The 20,652-nt window shown below is 40.4% G+C and overlaps 8 protein-coding genes across 8 annotated transcripts; 2 read left to right on the top strand and 6 right to left on the bottom strand.

Annotated features, from left to right (window-relative positions):
- Positions 1-7: 7 nt before the first annotated feature.
- Positions 8-1,345, top strand: PAS_chr4_0319 (N-acetyltransferase, confers resistance to the sphingolipid biosynthesis inhibitor myriocin (ISP-1); the record flags this gene model as incomplete). Its single annotated transcript, XM_002493696.1, has 1 exon — positions 8-1,345. One exon carries the CDS (start codon positions 8-10, stop codon positions 1,343-1,345), a length of 1,338 nt encoding a protein of 445 aa, XP_002493741.1.
- Positions 1,346-1,421: 76 nt separating this feature from the next.
- On the top strand, positions 1,422-2,804 carry PAS_chr4_0318 (uncharacterized protein; the record flags this gene model as incomplete). The annotated part of the gene is made up of 1 exon (XM_002493695.1): positions 1,422-2,804. The coding sequence occupies one exon, from the start codon at positions 1,422-1,424 to the stop codon at positions 2,802-2,804; it is 1,383 nt and encodes a 460-aa protein (XP_002493740.1).
- A 45-nt stretch (positions 2,805-2,849) lies between these two features.
- PAS_chr4_0317 (Hypothetical protein) lies at positions 2,850-5,363 on the bottom strand (the record flags this gene model as incomplete). Its single annotated transcript, XM_002493694.1, has 1 exon — positions 2,850-5,363. One exon carries the CDS (start codon positions 5,361-5,363, stop codon positions 2,850-2,852), a length of 2,514 nt encoding a protein of 837 aa, XP_002493739.1.
- A 213-nt stretch (positions 5,364-5,576) lies between these two features.
- PAS_chr4_0946 (uncharacterized protein) lies at positions 5,577-7,259 on the bottom strand (the record flags this gene model as incomplete). Its single annotated transcript, XM_002493693.1, has 2 exons — positions 5,577-7,126; positions 7,175-7,259. The coding sequence occupies 2 exons, from the start codon at positions 7,257-7,259 to the stop codon at positions 5,577-5,579; spliced, it is 1,635 nt and encodes a 544-aa protein (XP_002493738.1).
- Positions 7,260-7,374: 115 nt separating this feature from the next.
- PAS_chr4_0316 (Myosin-like protein associated with the nuclear envelope) lies at positions 7,375-12,441 on the bottom strand (the record flags this gene model as incomplete). The annotated part of the gene is made up of 1 exon (XM_002493692.1): positions 7,375-12,441. The coding sequence occupies one exon, from the start codon at positions 12,439-12,441 to the stop codon at positions 7,375-7,377; it is 5,067 nt and encodes a 1,688-aa protein (XP_002493737.1).
- A 265-nt stretch (positions 12,442-12,706) lies between these two features.
- Positions 12,707-16,345, bottom strand: PAS_chr4_0315 (Histidine kinase osmosensor that regulates a MAP kinase cascade; the record flags this gene model as incomplete). Its single annotated transcript, XM_002493691.1, has 1 exon — positions 12,707-16,345. The coding sequence occupies one exon, from the start codon at positions 16,343-16,345 to the stop codon at positions 12,707-12,709; it is 3,639 nt and encodes a 1,212-aa protein (XP_002493736.1).
- A 167-nt stretch (positions 16,346-16,512) lies between these two features.
- PAS_chr4_0945 (uncharacterized protein) lies at positions 16,513-17,913 on the bottom strand (the record flags this gene model as incomplete). The annotated part of the gene is made up of 1 exon (XM_002493690.1): positions 16,513-17,913. The coding sequence occupies one exon, from the start codon at positions 17,911-17,913 to the stop codon at positions 16,513-16,515; it is 1,401 nt and encodes a 466-aa protein (XP_002493735.1).
- A 479-nt stretch (positions 17,914-18,392) lies between these two features.
- Positions 18,393-20,201, bottom strand: PAS_chr4_0314 (Phenylpyruvate decarboxylase, catalyzes decarboxylation of phenylpyruvate to phenylacetaldehyde; the record flags this gene model as incomplete). Its single annotated transcript, XM_002493689.1, has 1 exon — positions 18,393-20,201. The coding sequence occupies one exon, from the start codon at positions 20,199-20,201 to the stop codon at positions 18,393-18,395; it is 1,809 nt and encodes a 602-aa protein (XP_002493734.1).
- Positions 20,202-20,652: the final 451 nt, after the last annotated feature.

Here is a 20,652-nt window from a genome sequence, read left to right as displayed (position 1 = left end):
TACTTCAATGGAAGGTACTACGAGTCAAGCGGGCAGGAGGACTTTGAGGCCAATTGAAGAATACAACTATCAGAGAAACGTTCTGAAGACATACTCCTGTTTCATTGTGGCTTCAAAATTGAGTGAATGCGTTGATAAAGAGGTTCTTTTATTTGGAATTCAGAAACTGGTGGCAAGCCGTAAACAGCTGAGACTGAATGTGTTCAAAGAAGACGGCACCAACGACCTATATTTGCAGGAAATATCGGATTGGAGCGTTGATGATGTTGTGGAGTTCAAAACGGGTAGTGATATTGTGGAGGAGATCGGTATGGCTCATAGATACTGCTTTGTAACTGCAATCAACAAGCCCTTGTGGAAACTAGTCGTTCTCAATTCTCAATGGTTATTATTACAGTGTGACCATACGCTACTAGACGGGAATTCTGCTGCTTTTTTCCACGAAGAATTGGTCTGTCTATTGAATAATCAACCAATTGGCAAAGACTTAGAGGAGGAGTCGCAACTCTCAAAATTCACAACACCTTCAACTAGATACCTGATCGGATGTCTGTTCAGTGAATTCAGCCCCAAGTGGTTGTCAAATTGGTTTGGGAAACTAGGCAAAATGCCATTCACAGAGAAATCTCAGTATCAAACGGATGATCCAAGTTGGAATATCAGTGTCAAGTCTCCCATAAAAGATAACGAGTTCAAGACGTTAAAGCATCTAATCACAATAAATACCCAAGAATTCATTAAGTTGAAGTCCTTACTGAAGGCGCAATCGGTCTCCTTCACGAGTTTCTGGCTATATTTGAACCTTTCAGTGCTTTCTCAGTTTACTCAACTCTCTTTAAACTGTAGCATTCCAGTGAATTTGAGAACCTTATTAGACAAAAGAAATGCTAAGAGTTATGGACTATTCGTTTCTGCTGTGGAACTCAAGTTATCCACGAGACTAGTCTCTCATGAATCATTCGATTGGAATTACGTCAGATACATACAATCCCATTTATCTCCAGTTAAACTGGAAGAAAGTGCTCAGTTAGTTGGAATGCTCAACTATGTAAACGCCAAGGACTATCTACTCCAGAAATCTTCCAAACCAAGAACTTGTACTCTGGAGATCTCTAATCTAGGACTCCGAGAGGACTACAAAAACACTGCCGCTCAACCCTACCTTAATGAAATCATTTTCTCCCAACCAAATAACATTACTGGTCCATATATAACAAACGATATGGCCTCCACTTCAGAACAGGTGAATATTCTAATCGGTGCAGTCCCAGAGTGTGGATATTTTTACGATCTTTATACATCTGGGCTGGAAGCCTTACTGAATGAATTCATTCGCGACATTTAACATCTTGACAGGGTCCTTCCAAAATGATCGATTTGGCCGAGCAGCTTTTCACTAAAACATTTGCAAACAAATCGTTATGTCAACGTCCAAATATCAGAACTTACCTCAGGTCAGTTCTGAGTTGGATCAACCGCATGGTGATCCTTCTGATAGCTTTGAAATAGAAGAAGCTATTGACGATTCTGAAGAATTGGAATTGGAAGGAATCATGACCCAAAAGGGTAAATCCAATATGGGAAATGCCTTTATGAACATGGCAAACAGCATACTGGGGGCTGGTATAATAGGTCAGCCTTATGCTTTTAGAAACTGTGGGATGGTGGGTGCACTCCTGATTATGGTTTTGCTGACAATTCTAGTGGATTGGACGATCCGCTTGGTGATTATAAACACGAAATTATCTGGAACCCATTCTTACCAAGGCAGCGTCTATCATTGTTTTGGGAACAAAGGCAAATACGTTATTTTACTGGCTCAAGGCTTATTTGCTTATGGTGGGTCTATGGCGTTTTGCGTGATTATTGGTGACACGATCCCTCATGTTATACGGAGTGTTTTCAAATCAGCCATTCAATCGAATCGATTCTTGGATTTTTTGCTTTCTAGAAACTCTATTATTATATTAACGACATGTTTCATAAGCTACCCACTTGCACTTAACAGAGACATTTCAAAATTATCGAAAGCTTCTGGGTTGGCACTAGTATCCATGCTCGTTATTGTCATCATTGTCCTTGCAAGGGGTCCAGTTGTCAGTTCTGAACTCAAAGGTTCAATGTCGTTGAAAAATTGGTTCTTTGATATCGGTATGTTTCAAGGAATAAGTGTCATTTCCTTTGCGCTAGTATGCCACCATAATACCACATTCATTTACAGATCCATGAAAAAGGCTACATTGGATAGGTTTACACAATTAACTCATATATCTTGCGCTATTGCCATGGTATGCTGTTCCATTATGGGTATTGCTGGATTTGCTATATTCAAAGATAAAACGAAAGGAAATATTCTGAACAATTTTCCCGCAGACGATTGGGTCGTCAATATAGCTCGATTCTGTTTTGGGTTCAACATGCTGACTACATTTCCCTTGGAGATTTTTGTAGTTAGAGATATTGTCAAAGATGTCATGAATGGCAGTGATGCTGAGAAGCTTTCCACGAAATCACACTTTATTATTACAACACTGCTCTCCTTTTCTGCCATGTTTGTATCACTTTTGACTTGTAATTTAGGTGCAATTTTAGAACTCACAGGCGCAACTTCTGCGTCAATTATGGCATATATACTGCCCCCATTATGTTATGCTAAGATGTCTCCCAATAGAAAGGGTCTCCTTAATTGGTATGCGCCATATTTATGTGTGGCTTTTGGGCTATCTGTCATGGTTATATCGACTATCCAAACATTGGTAACCTCTTTTTATAACAAGAGCGATGCTGGGCATTGCGTAACTTAATTCTTTATTATTTAGTGTATGTACATATGTTGCTGTTAAAGTTCCTCACTCTATAGATCTTATATTCTTATGAACATCAATCAATGTGGGTAACTCCGTGTTTTCTTGGATCAAATTACGAGACTCGACCTGCTTCCATAATTGCGGAAACTCACTTTCGGCCCATTTTTTCAACTGCAAGCGGGCCTTGGGTGACAATGTCCAATTGTAAACAGTGGCTAGCAAGCCTGAGTCAATTTCGAAATCTCCATAGCTTCTTGAAGTCTGCAAAACTTCCAAAGCCTCAGAATACTTGCCATGATAACAATGAGCAATTAGATACTGCTTTAAGTTGCTAGCTGTTGGTGTGTAGTCAATCTGGGATAAATTATTCCAAAAGTTTTTTGTGTGCTGAAGAGAGATATAAGTATTAGTCTTCAGCATCAAGTTGATGGTAGTTTCATTTATACCTTTCTCTTTTGGTAAAGAAAGTGCGTTGTTGAACACGTCACGAGCTTTCAATATATCTTGTAAATTGACATAGCCTTCAAGAATTGAATTCAACATGTTGATGTCAACGTTCACCTTTTGGTCCATTTTCAAGAACAAATGCAATTTGAAAACGCCTTCTTCGTATAACTGCTTACCAAACTCTGAAAATAAATATGTGTAGATTTCCTCCGTTGGGGGATCCAGCCCTTTCTTCTTGTGCAAGCTTCTCATGGTATGAAAGATCAAATAAGCTGCATTAGGGCGCTCATGCTCACAGAAAAATTTCATTACTGGAATATATGATTCCTGTGGAACGTGGAAATACTTTTGTATCTGTCCATAAACCAACCAATTTATCTCAGAATCTTTTTCGTAGGTCAACACAAAGTCCATTAGTAGGTTGTACAACGAGGAATATTGAAAAACTTGATAGCGATCACTCTTGGGATTTTCAAAAGGCGGTAGTTCTCTTTCTAAGAGTTCGATAAGATCTCCAATGTAAGCTTGGTTTAGCATCAGCTTAGCCATAACCGCTAGTGTCTCCTTGTCCAGCCTATGGCCGAAACTTTTCACTTTTTGAAAAATCGTGAACTTTTCACCAATGGCATCAGAAGATTCCATGAGATACATTGATAACAATCTGTAGAGGTGAGTCATGTTTATTCCTTCTTCATCAACACCCCAATGAACATATTCGTCCAGACTTTCTTCAAAATATTTCAAACCCTTATGGTAGTCATTTTGGTCTAGAGATTTAGAAATTAAAAGGGCAAAACTATCAGAGTTACGTTCCAATCCGTGCTCGGTTTTCCACCAATTTGTTAACTCTACAATGTACTCCTCAGATTTATTCAAGTTTAATACTGCCTCCAAAATCTTGTTGTATGATTCAACTGACTGCAGATGATAAGCTTCTTCAGATTCGTCATTCTCCAAACTTTTAATTTGTTGCTCCAACTTAGCAACTAGACTTTCCATAGGCTCACCTTGAAGTAGTGTCTGAATTGACGTCGTAATGCAGTCATTTGAATCCCCAGCGTTGAACTTATGAAGCTCGATTGCCCTTTTGGCCAAAGGTATGAAAGAATATCTGGTAGCCACTAGAATGAAAACGTTAGTGTCCTCCGGTGATAAAGATTCAAAAATGACTTTATTATTCGGCATTGATTCAATTTTCCCTAACGTTGTTTTAGCCAAAGAGTTCAAATTATTTTTTGAGCAAAAATAAAGAACATTGACGTAGGCAGAGAAGTCATTTCTACACTTCGAGTCAATAATACCTAAGAATGCAAGGATGCTATCCTCAAGTTGAGTATTCTTTCCCAGTTCCAAGTCACAAGCCTCTAAAAATTTTATCAATATCTCATTCAAAATCAAGTTGTCTTTGAAATCACTCAGTTCAGCCAATTTTACCATGGTCTTTGAGTCTGGAGCTCGTGTCTTGAACGCTTCCAACGTAATCCTCACTAGATCATTACTATCCACTGAATCAAGGGAGTCTAAGTACTTGTGAAGTAGTGTCCGGTTGGTTGATAGCGTAATATAATTGATAAATATCTCAACTACTTGTAACCTGACAAGTGGGTCCTTTTTGAAACTCTCCCAGTTTACCAATTCGTTACAAAAAATTGGAATGTATTGGCAGGTTCTGACATTAGTTGAGTCCAACCCAGAAACTACAGCCTGTAAAACTGATATTAATTCTTCGTAATCAAACTGAGAGGGACCCAAAAAGTTGATAACTTTAGACATGAATGGAATAGTTACTGGTTTAAACACTCCATCCGGCAGGCTTCTTACTACATCCAGGACCTTCTCAGTTAGCCTCTTCCGTTTCAATTTGGTTCCAATGATCCTATCCTTATATATGTTGTTCAATTCTAGCAACAAATCATCAGCTTTCTGATCATAAGTCGGTTCTTCCTTGAATGTTGTCGTCTTGCTATCAAATTTTGCAGATGAAGTTGATGTGAGATGGAACTGCCTGTAAATGCAATTTCTTTGAACAAATGGTCCTCGAGTGGCAATTCTATAAGATTTGAGTCTGGACAATCTTCGGAGCTGAGTTAAGATATGGAGTTGGAGCATTCTTCAATCTCCATAACCTTGACTTATGAGTGGAAGGATTTGGTTTTTTTTTCGTATCTTAGTTTTTTTCATCTCACTTAAGATTTCTCACGTTTCTTCTACATGGTACATGGTTTGGTATATTGACGAGTAGATCAGGAAATCGAAGGCAGACGGCGTTGATTGGACAATCAAGGCTAAATTTTTTAATACTACACGGTATTATATGCACTATCAAAAATCAGAGTCAGAATCAGAATCCGGAAGTGTGACCTCTGTGGGTATCTTCCCGCAAACTGAGTCGGCCTCTACGTTAGCTGCTCCATTAGGTTTTTGAAACCGCCTAACGACTTCCAAAGCTTTCTTTCTTCTTTTCTTTATGTCATGCTTGGAAAGATTCAAATGCTTTTCTTTGGTTTCTGATTCATGTAAAAAGTCCTTCAAGTTGGTAGCAGCTTTGGCCTTGATTCCAAGATTGTTACTTTTCGAAAATAACCTCTGCGTAGGATTGAATCCGATTTTATTGACGGCGCCGGAACTAAAAGCAGCTTTTGAAAGCCTAATCTTTTCTGCCTTCTCTGCATTGGTTTCAATCTCCTCATCCTTAAAGAACGTAGCTCCCTTCTCAACAAAACTTCTTCTCATTTCTAACTCTTTAAATAGTTGCCTTTCCTTTTTACTTTTCAATTCAGCTTTGTTAACATTAGTCCTCTTGAAATTCTCCTCCATGAATGCTTTTTGAGATAACGAGTCTGAAAATTGCTTTCTAGCTGCCAACTCTTTCTTATTCAGTTCTCGTTCAGATAATGGATCCGATTGGAGAAACCCTTGCAATTGGCGCCCTCCCTTTTTCATATATACATGTTGATGAGCATTGGTTTCCTCATTTGATTCTCCGGGATATCGCATTCGGAATGCTGAGCTTAATTCTAGCCTTTTAGATGTACTCTTTTTCATTGCCAACTCAGTATGATAGGTACAATGTTTACTCTTTTGAATGTTAATAGGAGTTTGGCAAACATTTCCATCTCTCTTCAATGAACTACAAAACCCCAAGTCACGACTTTTACCAATTTCCAGAATTGAGTCGTGATTATCTTTCAACGTCAAATTGAAACCTTGATGCATAATGTTGTCCGCAGACTTGAAGTTATATTTCCAAATGCCCGGATTCAGAACCGCTATGACTGCACCAACTTGAAGTTTCCAGTATTTCTGCAAAGCTTTGCCAAATAACATCAAATCTACGGATTGGCTAAAGTTGGAAATAGTCATTTTCTTGTAGTTAGAAGTCTTGTTCATAGTCAATTTAGTTTCGTTTTTCCGTATTATCAAACCTACAACAACCCAATTCGGGTACAATGGGGGCTGATAAAGTGGAGGGTAAACTTTGGCCAGTAGTTTCTCTATTCTAAGTATCTTTTTATCCACCATCATTGCGTTTACAGCCCCTTTATCTAAATATCTCACGTTGATGTATAAACCAGTAAACTTTTCCTTTTCATTCGTTTCCCTCTTCTGTATCGACAACTCTCCAGAATCAAATGTGTAAGTTCTCTGTTTCATTACGTTCTCCAATGTCTGTTCTTGCTCTCTCTTCAATTCATCTCTGGTGGCCACTCTTTGTGCAAAGACTCCAATTTTGGTTCTCTCTTTCTCCTTCTCTTTCAATTTTTTTTCCAGCTCTAAGATCTTTCGTTGCTGATCAAAATATCCAACCATTTCTGAAGTTTTGCTCTCATTCTGGTTATAATTTCCATCAATTTCGTTGGATTTAAGATCGTCTTGGATGTTAGTGTTGACATTTTTATCCTAAAGTAAATGAAACTTACCTTGATCACTGTTAATTTCGTACTCTTCTCCTTCGCTATGGTACTCTCTAGGATCTACATAGCTTGAGCCGAATTGGTCTGACATGAAAAAGAAGAGGAGTAATTACGCGTAGAGATAGTTAGTAGACAACCCGCGTTGATGGATCTCGATATGCTTAGGTAATACGATAAAGATGTACATTATAATAGATACTGATGAGTTACTCTTTCTTGGTCTTTTTCCCTGGAGAGTCAGAGCCTGGGGAATCAAGTTCGGCAGCTCGTTTTGTGGGGGTTTGAGTACCGTTTGAATCTTTGGAATCGGTCGCTGTATCTAAAACCGCAGTTTCTATAGGTAGAGGTTGAGGCTGAGATGAGACTTTCTCCTGGGCTTGCTTTAACTTCCTAAGTTCAGCCTCTGCCTTTTCGGCTTTTCGCTTCAGTAGGTTAGTACGAAGTTCGGCTTCCTTCCTAGCCGCACTACGGCCTTCCTCTCGAGCGGCAATCTTTACCTCTTCCAATTTTGTTTCATATTCCTTTTTCAAAGCCTCAACGTTGCCTGAAGTTTCCGATTTCTTTGATGCTTCAGCTATTCTTTTCTGGTACTCGTTTTCCAAATCTTTCTTGCGGTCATTCCACCTCTTGTTGATTACACTCTGAATACGCTCTTCCACAGGTGCACGAATCTTTTTCCTGGTTTCTTCTACAGCTGCGGCAATACGAGCTGCCACATCAGCCTCATGTTCCGCAGCCAACTTAGCTTTAAGAGTGTCAATAGATGTGCTATCATCCTTATCAGCTTGGCTCGAAGCCTTCTTAACAGCCTCTTTAGCTTCTTGAAGCTCTTTCTTAAGTGCCTCGACCTCTTCAGAGGTTTCAGGACTTTGCACTTGAGTTTCTTTCAGTTTGTTATTTTCTGCAAGCAGTCTTTCAACTTCTTCTTGCTTCTTCTTGAGCTCGTCCACGTGCTTTTCAGAATTCAAATCGGCTGACGTCTGTTTCGATTTCAATTGTTCAAGTTCTTGCGTCAAAGACTCACTGGTCTTAGAACTCAAATTTAATTTCTCAGTGAGAGAAGAAACTTCGGCATTCGTATCAGCCAATGTTTTGCGCAATTCTTCGTGTTCTCTACGAAGCATTTCATAATCCTCTTTGCGCCTCTTCAACTTTGATTGAGCCTCATCTTTGAGTCTGTTGAACCTGGCACTAAGTTCAGAATGCTTTCCTTCGACTTCGGCTAGTTTTTCTTTCAGGGACTCGGCCTCCTTCACATATTCTTCGTTTCCAATAGAGCCAACTTCATTCAGTAAGTTAAGCGATCTAGTTTTCCAATATTCTAACTGCTCCTGGTTCATTGTGGCTTCCTTGCCTTTTGTTTCAACCTCAACTTTTAGCTGCTTGATTTGTATCTCAAAAGGCTCATTCTTTGCCTTTTCTTGCTCAAGCTGGTGATACAGTGCCGTGATACGGTTTACTTGGCTCTGATTTTCATTTCTAAGATCAGTATTTCCCTGTCGCAACTCTGATACTATTTTAGATAACTCAGCAGATTTAGTAATTTCGCCTTGCAACTCATTGGATAACTTTTCATACCCTTCAAGCTTTTCTGCTTCAATCTTAGATTGTTCTATCTCTTCCTCAGCTATGCTCAATTGCTGACGAAGGCGAGTAACTTCCATTTGAGATTGTTGAAGCTCGCGTGAGACATGATCTTTCTGGTCCCTGAGGAAGGAGATCAGTTGGCTGGTGTTGTCATTGTCCCCAGTCAAAATGTCATTTTTCTTCAGTTGAGAACCACCAGTACTATCCGTTGCAGACTCCAACTGATTTAAAAGCATTCTGTTTTCAACATTTAGTTCGTCGATCTTATTCTTGGTTTCTTTAATCTCCCCTAGCAGCAAGTTCCTCTGATTTTCCCAACTTATTTCAGCTTCTTTCAAACCTTTTTCGGCTGTTTCAGCCCTGTTGGTCAATTCGGTAATCTGGGACTCAGTGCTATTCTTATAAAGAGTTAATTCTTGGTTGACCTTGTTTAGCTCATCAATTTCACTTTTTGTTTTGTTTAAGTCATCATTCTGGAGTTTTGATTCTTCCGTTAGTTGTGTCAATTCCGTCTGAAGTAGTTCAACTTTGGCCTCTAGGTCATGTTTGAACGAATTGACTGAGCTTGCGTCTACTTCCAAATTTGTGATCTTATTTAGAAGTGTGCCCCTTTCCTCGTCCCAGGCCGTCTTTGAATCTTGGAGCTCTTCTTTGACCTTTTCTATACTCTGTTTTAAGTCTTCATTAGAAGATGAAAGCTTGCCATTCTCCTCAGAATACTCTTTCAATTTGGTCTCATACACATTCTTGTATTCATCAAAGCTGGAACCAAGTCTGGTTAGTTCTGCTTCTGCTGCTTCTGCTACATTCTTAAACTGATCTGCTGATTGTTGAGCAATCTCCAAATCAGATTCCAGTTTTTCAAGAGCTTCCTTGTACTCCTCGATGGTGTTTAAGTCCTTGCTAGTGGCTGATAATCTTCTGGAGGCTATGCCATGAATGGGTTTGATTTTCTCTTCCAGAACCCGAACTTGAGAATTTAAAAGTTCAACCGTTTGGTCGGCACGAGCCAGAGCAGCTGTTTCTTTTATTAGAGATTCACGAGTTGAACTTAACTCTGCAGTCAAGGAATCAATTCTGGCCCGTAAAATTTCAAGATCGCTGTCTCTCCGTTTCACTAGAAGGGATATCTCGGTGGATTGATTGATAATCCTTTGCTTAGCATTTTCAAGCTCCTTTTCAGCTGAATCCAACGAGGTCGATAAGCGCTTAATGGAATCAGTGTAACTATTCTCTCTTTCGGATAACATCAACTGTAGGTTGTTCACTAAACTATTCAGCGAAGCCTTCTCGTTGTGCAATTGTTTGTTTTCGTCTTTGATTCTTTCTTGAAACGAAGTCCATATTGACTTTTCAGACCGAAGACTCCTCAATTCCGAGTTGATATTTGACACCTCCGATCTGAGGGATAAAGTTTCTTCGAACAATTTCTTATTATTCTCCTCGGTTGAGTTCAAAGATTGTGACAGAGATTCATTAGCACCTTTTATTTGATCAAGCTCTAGCTTAATGAATCTATTTGATTCATACGATGCCTTTAGTCTTTCTTCAGCAATTGTTACCGATGAATTAGCCTTAGCTAGCTGTAAATTAATATCAGACTTGGCTTCCCACAGAGATCTGATTTGCTTGTTGAGTTCCTCAATGGTTGCTTTAGACTCTTTCTTCAGCACTACTAATTCAGTTCTTGATCTATCCAATTCCTCGGTGAGAGCTACGACTTCTTTTTCTGATTGAGATGAGGTTTGAGTACTTTCTGTTGGTTCACCTTGCAACTTATGAATATCTCGGAACATGTCTCGCTCTTTCATTATGAGTAACAGTTTTTCTTGAGTCTGCTTAAGCTCATCTTCAAGACGAATGTTGTTTTCCCTAACTTCCTTTAAAGTTTCACTTTCAAATGTGGCCTTGTTAGCTTTTTGGTGCGCTTCTTGATTCTCTAATTTCTTTCCGAGTTCTCTCAACGCTTGGATTAGTTCAGCATTTTTATTCACAAGTTCGTTAATATCCTTGAATTTTACAAGTCTTTCAGATATTATCTTATCGGTATCTGATCCGTTAACAAAAGATGTAGTTTTGCCGTTCAATGATTTGATGAGCTCTTTTTCTTCCGTGGTTAATGGAGAAGAACCGTCAGTCTTTAAAGATATTTGAGCCACTAGCGTGCTGACCTGGGATTTCAGGTCGGCTGATTGAGTCGCCAAGGAGTTTATACGATCCTCGTATTCATCTATGGACTTGTTCCAAGCTGCGACCTGTCTCTTAGCATCATCCCTCTCAAATCTAGTTTTCTCAAGAAGAATGCTATACTCCACAAGTTCATTTTCCATCAAAGAGCATTTCTCTTTGGTAGACTCAATTATTGGAAGTTTTTTCGATAGTTCTTCAATAAAATGATCAATCTGCACTTGCATTTTTTCTTTCAATCTTCGTTCATTGCTCAGCTGCTTTTTCATTAATTGGAAATCCGTGTAGAGTTGGCTCAAGGATAAATTGCTTGAAGATTGCTTCAACACTCTTTGAGCATTTTCGTTCAGGAATCCGTGGCTATGTTCAGTCTGGTTTGTCAGATCTTCAATTGTTTCTGTCAACTGTTGGATCTGTAATTCCTGAGCTTCAACTAGTTTTTCCTTCTCCTCCAGCTGGGAGTTGATCTTGCTGGAGTTGTTATCAACTTCGCTTTGCAAAGTAGCAATGATCGAATCCAGCTCGTCTATCCTCTGTTTCCTATTCTCATTAGACTCCTCTAAGAATCGTACTTGGTTGTCTTTAATTGACATTTCCTTGAAAAAGTCGGATTCCTTCTTAGAGTAGTCGTCTTTAGCTCGCTTGAGATCGGTTAGTGCCTTGTCCAATTCAGTGGCTGTTTTGTTGTATGATTCATACAAGCTGTCATATTTTGCTTTAGTCGAGATAAATCCAGTTCTATTCGTATCCAATTCTTTTTGCAACTGAGACACTGTTTCCCTTTTTTCCAGACGCAATCGTTTCAACTCTTGTACTTTATTGGAGAGCTCGGAATCATACCACTCAGAATTCTTCTTTGTGAGCTCTAATTCTTGACTTAAAGCAAAAAGTTCATGTTTATTTCTCGACAGTTCAGTGGTCAGCGATTGACTTTTGTTCTCCAATTCGAAATACTGTTTTCTCAGCGAAGAGTTATTGGAACTTAGCTGATCTAGTTCAGCTTTCAAAGTGTTTACCTGGCTTTGCTTAGAGTTCAACAGTTCAAACACCGAATGTTTTTCATCTAAAGCTGTCTCCGCCTGTAACTTCAAGTTGGCAATAACTTTCTCCTGGTTTGAAATATTAGTCTTCGCAGATTCTAATTCAGTGGTTAATTTATCCTTTGACTCCTTCTCTTCTTGTAGCAACTTCTCCGTCTCCAAATTCTTTGTGTGTGAAGCATTCAGTTCTTTCTTGAGATGATCCAAACTCTTGGAAGACTCATGTTTAAATTGTTCAAAATTCATGTCAACAATCAACTTCTCTGCCTTGAGAGATTCCCAATTGTTGAACTTGACATTGATCTGTGCTAACAGCAGCTCGTTGACTCCCTCCAAAAGAGATCGGTCAACATTGAGGAAAGAGCTCAACGACGGCAAATCTAGCTGCAGATCTTCATGTGGGTCCGAAGAATGGGCAATCGAACCAGGATTCGATTCCTGCTGCTCAGAATTGCTCATTTCCTAACAAGAGATGGTTCACGGTGTGCAAAAGCTGATTTGTTGTTCCCTGAACGATTCCTTCCGTTCTGGCTCTCTAAGGATTTGTTTTCGTAGGGGAAAAACTACAGCCGCGAATGGAGGAAAATCCTCTGTACTGGTCACGTGGTTGGTAATGGTTTATTACGTCTATGGTTCATTCTATCTAACATTAACCCAGTGGAGGACTTTGGCATATTGAACGGAGGAGACATCTGCAGCCGTCCTCAGTATGTTCTAAATTCAGTTAAGCAGAGCAAATGTCTGCAATTAGCCTTCTTAGTTGTACTTTTCTAACGGGTTTAGCCAAGAAACCAGTCATTCCAGAGTCGAGGCATTCGGCGACATTTGACTCGTCTACATAGGCAGTAAGAGCAACTATTGGGTGTGTGTAGTGTAACTCCTTCCTTATATGCTGGGTGGCTTTCAACCCGTCCAAAATTGGCATCTGTACATCCATGAAGACAATATCAAAGTAACCTCCCTTGCTAGTTATATCGGTGATAGTGTTAATAGCCTCCTGACCATTGCTCACTATGGTCACATCCTTCAGACCATCCAAATTCAGCATTCTTCGAATGACTTCTTGGTTCACTTGGTTATCTTCTGCTACCAGAATCCTCAAATTGGTATCAATTGAAACGTTTCCCGAATTGCTGGTACCTAGTGAGGAAAGTGTTCCTGAAGAAGGCATTGCTGACAAGCTAGGCCTATCTTTGGTTTTCTCTGCTGAGGCAGGTGTTTTCTTCTCTGAGGTTCCATCAAGTTTCAAGGTCAAACTCTCCGCATTGGCTCTATTCTGTTTGATGCTTTTCGATGAAATATTCAGGAGTTTTGGTGACGAATTGGAGGGGCTATTTCCATCCATCGATTTGGCTTCAACTTTTGCAGCGTCTCCGTCTATTTCTTCAAATTCATCCTCCTCTTTAATGTTGTCAGGTAATTGTCCATTATTGTGATTATTAAGGTCTTTGTTGTTCTTATTAGTTAATTCGGTGTCCGCAGTTACAGTACTATTACAGATGTTCTCCCCTGATAATTCAAATACATCATCCTCATCTGCATCCTCATCTTCGACTTCTTCATCTGCTTCAAATTTTGGCTCCATAAAGCTCACCCTTCTGTTCACTTTGCTGTCTTCATTGAATTCGTCATTGAAAGTTTGATCTTCTCCCTCATTGAAAACCTCACCAGTTTGAGTAATCGGAAACCTAAAAGTGAACTTACTACCTTCTCCTAACTTACTTTGCAGAGTCAGGGTACCTTTCATCATTTTCGCCAGTTGTTTACAGATCGACAATCCCAAACCGGTACCACCATGCGATCTAGAAAGAGTTTGGTCTCCTTGAACAAATGGCTCAAAGACTCTTTCTTGCAGTTCTTCACTGATTCCAGTTCCGGTGTCTTGCACGGTGATTTCAATTGTCCATTCTCTTGGAGCATCCAACCTTCGGCTACCACCCTTATCAAAAATAGAATCGTCGGTATTGTCATCATCCTTTGAGTTAAGCTCAGTTCCTGTTGCTTCCACATTAGTATCTGAAGAATAGTCATTCGATAATTGTTCACCGTGACCCTCCTTTTGAAAGCCTGATACAACTTTAACATAGTCTGAGCTGTCTAAAGTATGTAAAGTGATAGAATCTCCACAATCTGAAAATTCTTCTTTCTCATTATGGAAAGTGATTTCAGGATTTAAATCACTGTGTAGATCCTGTAAATTTGTGTCATTGGGTTTGTTCCGTCCTGTGACTTGCAAAAGTCTTCTTTTCGTATTAAGCATCACAGATGTTGGCGTATTCGGTGTATTGGGGGTAGAAGGAGATTCTTCATCAACTTTGAGGTGAGATATGCTTTGATCTTTGCTGTCTGATTTAACATGGCTCCCTGTAGAAATTGAAGGTGCACACTTATGATGCGGATTCTTTACAAAAACGTAGCCATAATCATGCCTCTTGGAGCGCTCACGGTCATACTCACCCACGACCTTTATTTGTAGGGAAACTGTACCATCTTCAGGCGTGAACTTCAGAGCATTGCCAACCAGGTTCATAACTACTTGGATAATTCTGTTGGCATCTCCATAAAGTATCATATTTCTCAAAAGGTTGGGTTTGACGAAGATAATCAAGTTAACGTGTTGATCTTTTGATATTTTGCCAAAAATGGATTTTATCTGCAATGCCACATCCATGATCTGAAAGTTTTTCTTATTTAATTTGGATCGGTTTAGTGTATTCTTGGAAAATGTCAGCAGTTCAGTAAGAATATGAAGCAGTAACTCTCCACTTCTGTAAATAACTTTCAAAGAATCCTTGATCATGCCTATATCTGTGTATTCTGTTGCTATCGTAGTCATTCCTAAGATACCATTAAGAGGAGTTCGTAGCTCATGTGAGATATTTGCAATGAATACTGTCTTCGCCTCATTAGCTGCTTCCGCGGCAATCTTTGCCACTTCTAATTCTTTAGTCCTAGCTTTGACCCTATCTTCAAGATGAGTATATTGCATGTAGAGCTCTTCAGTCATGGTATTAAATGCGTTTGTCAACTCAGAAAGCTCATCTTTGAAAAATCTATTCTTTTCTGGGATCCTTTCTGGAATGAAAAAACTGTGTTCTTTTGAGGTTGTGGAAGATCTAGAGTTAGGATCAGTGTCGTTAGGGAAAGAATTGGAAACAGGTGTCATTGATGCATAAGGCGTATACCTGTCAGGCGTTTGCCTCTTATCCTTCCCGGTACGTAGCCCCCAGCCTCTGGTGATCGCCTCTGAAGCTTTCTGTAATCGCAATATTGGGCGTACTCCCCAATGAGCCAATGGAAACGTTATAAGACAGAAGAAAGCAGCCATTCCAATAGACACTCCTATAATGATGTTTCTAAACTTTACGATTGGCGCCATGAATGAAGATCGTGACTGTTCCACAATAACAGTCCAATTTGCAAAATAAAGATCGGCTTTAGAGTATCCCACAGCCACAGATTCACCAAATGGATTCTTAATCTTGGATGAGGAACCCAGGTTGTTTGTTGAAATTAACGTGCCATCAGCAGTATATTGACGTTGGTTAAGCTGATAAACTGGTGCATAATCATCAAGAGGATATAGAACGTCGACAGAATCTATGTCATGCCCATATGGTGGAAACACATATTTAAATCCAAGTATGATGCTTGCATTCTGTGGATTTAGTATTAATTGTGTGAAAGAAATGTCAGCGGCGTCCAGCACCGTAGAATAACTTGTGGCAGACATCAAACTATTAGCCAGTGACATGACAGTCAAGTACCCAGAAAGCTCTGGTGAGTCGATGATAATGGAGGAATTTATGTATATTGGTAACGTCAAGGAGACGAAAAATGCCGAGCCGTTATTAGAAGGGCCTGCAAGGTACCCACCGTAACTCCCCAAAACCTGCAACACAGCCGGAGTAGGTTCATCCAACGGGAAAAGAGATGGTGTCATTGACGTGATATTACCTGCTAGGTCCCTTGAGGTTTCAACAAATGAAAGTGTGTCAAAATTGACGGAATAAAGCTTGCACTGTAAGAAATCTTCATTTGAATTGAGAAAACTTTGTATCGTAGCCGAAGCTGCTGTGGACGTGTCAGCAGACGAGTTACCCACTTTCGAAGATATCAACGAGTCCTCCAATGTATCCCTTGTTGAGAGCCAAAAGGCCTGGTAGTACAAATTAGTGAAACTTTGTAACAGCTCTGATACCTTAAGCTCAGAAATGACTTCCAATCTTTCACTTCTTGCACTGGTAAGATTCGAGGTGAAATACACACCGGTGATACAAGCCAATATGACCAGCGATAATATGGCCACCATACACACTAGCAGTATTAGCTGAGTTCTAATACTTAGCTTAAGGCGACGCATAGTTGCTGATTGGTGTGTTTATTTATTGCAAGAAGGTTTGAGTAGAGATCTAAAAAGAAACTAGCTTCGCGAAGGAGCAAACGGGGAACAGGTGAGATTTTTTTCGTACAAGGAGGTGAAATTATCTAACCTTCGAAAAGGTTGAAAAAATTAAAACTGTTATGTAGCTATACAGTGCAGCGCATCCACACTCCGTTCATATGGTGATAGCCATGTAACTTGTTGTGATCACTACTGAACGACCAGATACAGTAAGAAATGGATATCAAGCCCAATGTAAGGCCAAGGGTAAGCTGTCGTCTTATCCAGTTGATATACTCATAACTGCATCGTTGGTGAGACCGCTTTTCACGAGACTGGCTCATTTGTGTCTGCTTGTGAAGCTTACGGCGCTGTGCAAGTCTGGACGAAGACCTTCTAGATCTTGCTTGTTTGGAGGAAGCTATGGTGGACGTTTGTGTGCTAATGTGCTGGAAAGATTCTTCGCCACAGAAATCCAGCTCCATATTTGAAAGAGCGTGGATTATGTCAAACAGATCATCGTCTATAGACTTCAGTTCCAATGGCTCCGAAATAATTGATGATGATGATGATCTTGCCGTGCTCTTAGTATTATAATTATCAAATAATGAGGTGGTGTCTATCGATGAACTGAATTCTGCATCGTCATCCTTAATTATTATTGGCAGAAAGGGTTTATTCAATATCCGAGGAAGTACAACATTATCCTTGTTCAAAAGCAAGACCAGAATATCGGCTCCGCTTTCGACAAAGTCCAACATCCATAACGTCTTTCGATAGGGTATCAAACGTGCTAATAATCTCTCGGCACAGTTCCCGACCACTTGCACTTTGATCCTAGCATGTTTACCATTCCAGCTTATTGACTTGGAGTTGGAGGCACCTGAATCCGGAAGCGATACTTTTGGCATCACAAATGAAGACTGTCTGCCGGAACTCACGGTGGCGGTGTCTTTCAAATTCTCATCTTCTGCAATCATCAGAATAGTATCATGTTCGTTCCGCTCTTCTATATCGTCTTCGTTGAGGAGAGGGGTATCTGGAAGGTCGGTCTCCTCGTACTCTGAGCTGGACAGCACTGATTCACCGTTCCCCGTACCTGGAACACGTCTACTGCCTGTTCCGTACATTTTTGTGTGGGTCCAAAGATTTTGCAACTTCACATCGTCTCGGTGGACCATTTGCCACGCAGTCACGGAGAACTCCTGGTTCCAACAAGAAGGGGAACATTCTTCCGGTTGGTTGCTTCGTCTCAAAGGGTCAATCTCCTCAACCATGTTCAGGTTAGAGCTCTGTAAGGCATCGAACAATGATTGATGTGGGGGCAAGAAGTTCACGTTAGTCCTTGCGGACTGCGTAGGCCCAGCGTTGTTCTCTGTGGCAAACGTGTCACCTTGTTCCACGTCTGCACTCCTGAACGGGAAGGGAGTATCTAACAAAGGGTCAACTGGGGGCAACGATTGAACCATGTCGTCCAGCTTACTATCATCCATTGACTCGGATCCAATTGGCTCAGCTACCTTTGGATCGTAATACGTTTGCTTCATTGTGTTTCTGTTTCAAGTTTATAAATAGTCAGAGTTTGCTAGTAAACACTGGGGCTATCAATAAAAAAAAAGGAGAGATTAAGGAAAGAGGGATCGATAGCTTTTTTTGGTCGCGAGGTTTTTCCCTATCGAGAGAAAAAGGGCAAAGGCTAATCACTGAGTCAATCGACGATAAACACCACCCTTTAAAGAAGAGTTTACGAGACGGAGACGGTGGACGGGAAATTTTTCCGGGAAGCCAAACTCTTAGCTGGTTGGTTCTGTGATGGATGACTCAACTCAACATCAGGGGGTCAAATGTGGGGTACTATTAGACGTCAGGTTTTGGGTCACGTGGAGATTAGAGAGGAGAAGCCAAACGGGCGAGCGAGGAGCAAATATAATACGCATTTGACAAGATAAAAAACACCCATGATAAGGCTGGCCCTCGGCCAGGTTTTACCCTTTACGGCACGTGATCTGTAGTCTTATTTTAATTACTAATGAATACTTTTACTTGCGTGCTCTAAGTTAGCAATTTCTTTTACCATATTGGCAAACCTTTCCGGGGCGTCCATTCTGCCCAAGATAAGTTCCACAAAATTTAGGTGTGTAGGTTCTTGAAACTCTCGAGTTTGAACGAGCTTATCTAATCTACCACATGTGTCAATTGAGATGCTCTTGGAATGGCCACGTATATCGCCGAATGCTCTCAGCATTCCAGTCCAATCCCAATTAGGAGCTATATCGTTATATTCTTTGGTTGGACCTAGAATCATTCGTTCAACTGTGTATCCTTCGTTGTTGAGGAGTAAAATGGTGGGTTTGACCTTTTGTCTGACCATGGTAGCCAGTTCTTGAATGGTCATTTGAGCAGAGCCATCCCCTTGAATAAGTACGACTTTTCCTGGTTTTCTGAAATCACGCTTTGCAATGCTGACACCCAAGGTGGCGGGAAGTGCGTATCCTATGGAGTTGTAGAATGACTGACTGATAAATTGTGTATTGTTAGGGAACGCGATATCTGGAACTGCAAACATAAATGAGCAAGTTTCAACTATCAAAGTGTCGTTTGCATTTAGGAGTAGCTCTGTAGATTTTACAAGATGGCTCTGGTTGAGAGCCTTCATTTTATCCTGTGCCTTTTCTTTCTTTCTGAGGCTGAAATCATTTGGATGAACTGTGGCCATGCTGATCAAATCACCTCTCAGCTTACTTGCCAGGAGTGGGAGGACATGGCACATGTTAACATTTGAAAAGCATTGAGTTCCAACACGAGTAAAATGAGGGTTCAATTCCACCAAATGTTCTTGGGGAAGCTTGGATGTGAAGCCTCCGTTATTCGTTTCAACATCAAACGTTCCCACACTCAGAATGAAATCGCTCTTTTTTTCTAGAATATCACTAGTACTTGGGTGCTTGGATTGTTTTCCAATATAACAGCCAATATATCTTGGGTGGCTCTCATCGACAAAGCCTTTGGACATTGGTCTGCTGAAAATGTTGACTTTATTCTCCAAAGCACCGATCAACTTGGAGCAGTTTTCCATCATTCTAAAGGGTCTGGTTAAATAATCCACAATCAAGGCCGGTTCTTTTGCATGATAGAACTTTTCCAAGATCTTCTCAACAACTTGTAGCGTTTCACCGGGGTGAAGATCAACTCTTTCCAAGGCTAATGGTTGGTTGAATAGCCTTTCTCTTGGAACTTTCATAGTGGCCATATTTCTAGGTAAAAATAGGTATCCTGGTCTGGAAAGCAGATAAGTCTGTACGATGGCATTATCTATCTGGCCACAGGCATTTTCGATCTCGCTTAAAGACTCTTTGACAATGCAGATGTCATCAACCATTTTTTCGTATATATAATGGTCTGGTCTATCCAAGAAATTCTTAGACCCTGCAAGATGATGAATGTTGTGCACATGTTCAAGTCGTTTTGTTGCCATAGCGGAGGTGCCTACAATGTGAAGAACAGGAGCATATTCGGCGAATGCTCCTGCTATACCGTTGATGGCGCTTAGCTCACCCACACCATAAGTAGTGACCACAACGCCTATCGTTCCTGATGCTTTTGCATAGCCGTCAGCAGCATAAGTGGCATTTAGCTCATTACAACATCCTATCCATTTCAATTGGGGAACTTTGTCTAGTTCATCCACAAGATTCAGGTTGAAGTCACCTGGGACACCAAAGATCGACTTGACACCCAATTGGGCTATCCTAAGATATATGTATTCAGACAAAGAGATGTCAGTGTTCTCGATTGTTTGAACGTCTATGTTAAAGTCTTGTTTAACTGGGGCCATCTTGAAATTGGTTTGAATGACTTTACGGAAGGATAATACAGGTCTATATATACCACAGTACACATGAAGATTTTGCTAATGCCTCATGATCTTGTTACGGATAAGCTAGGTGAATGTTCTCCCCCCATAGCGGAAATGTGCGGTTACTTTCGGATATGAGCGGTTATTCGGTTATTCGAGGTTTATGGCGGAAACTTCTTGCACATAATAGATATCCGTGTGTAATCTAAAGCTTAGACAGGACACAGATCCTTCCTAGAATAACCTTCCGTTCTTTGACGCCTTAGGTAAACGCTCCTTAGCCCTTACTTAGTGTCTGCTGTAAACTGATAGATCGTTCTGACACCATGTACACTCTAACCAACCCACTAACTTAGTCTAGTAAGCAAAAAGTAGAGGCACCATATACAGGCCATCCAACATCTAGTCATATAAGTTTGCAAACCATTGA

This window comes from Komagataella phaffii, chromosome 4, assembly GCF_000027005.1.
Source record: "Komagataella phaffii GS115 chromosome 4, complete sequence".
NCBI lineage: Eukaryota > Fungi > Ascomycota > Pichiomycetes > Pichiales > Pichiaceae > Komagataella > Komagataella phaffii.
This window is presented reverse-complemented; position numbering and strand designations above follow the sequence as displayed.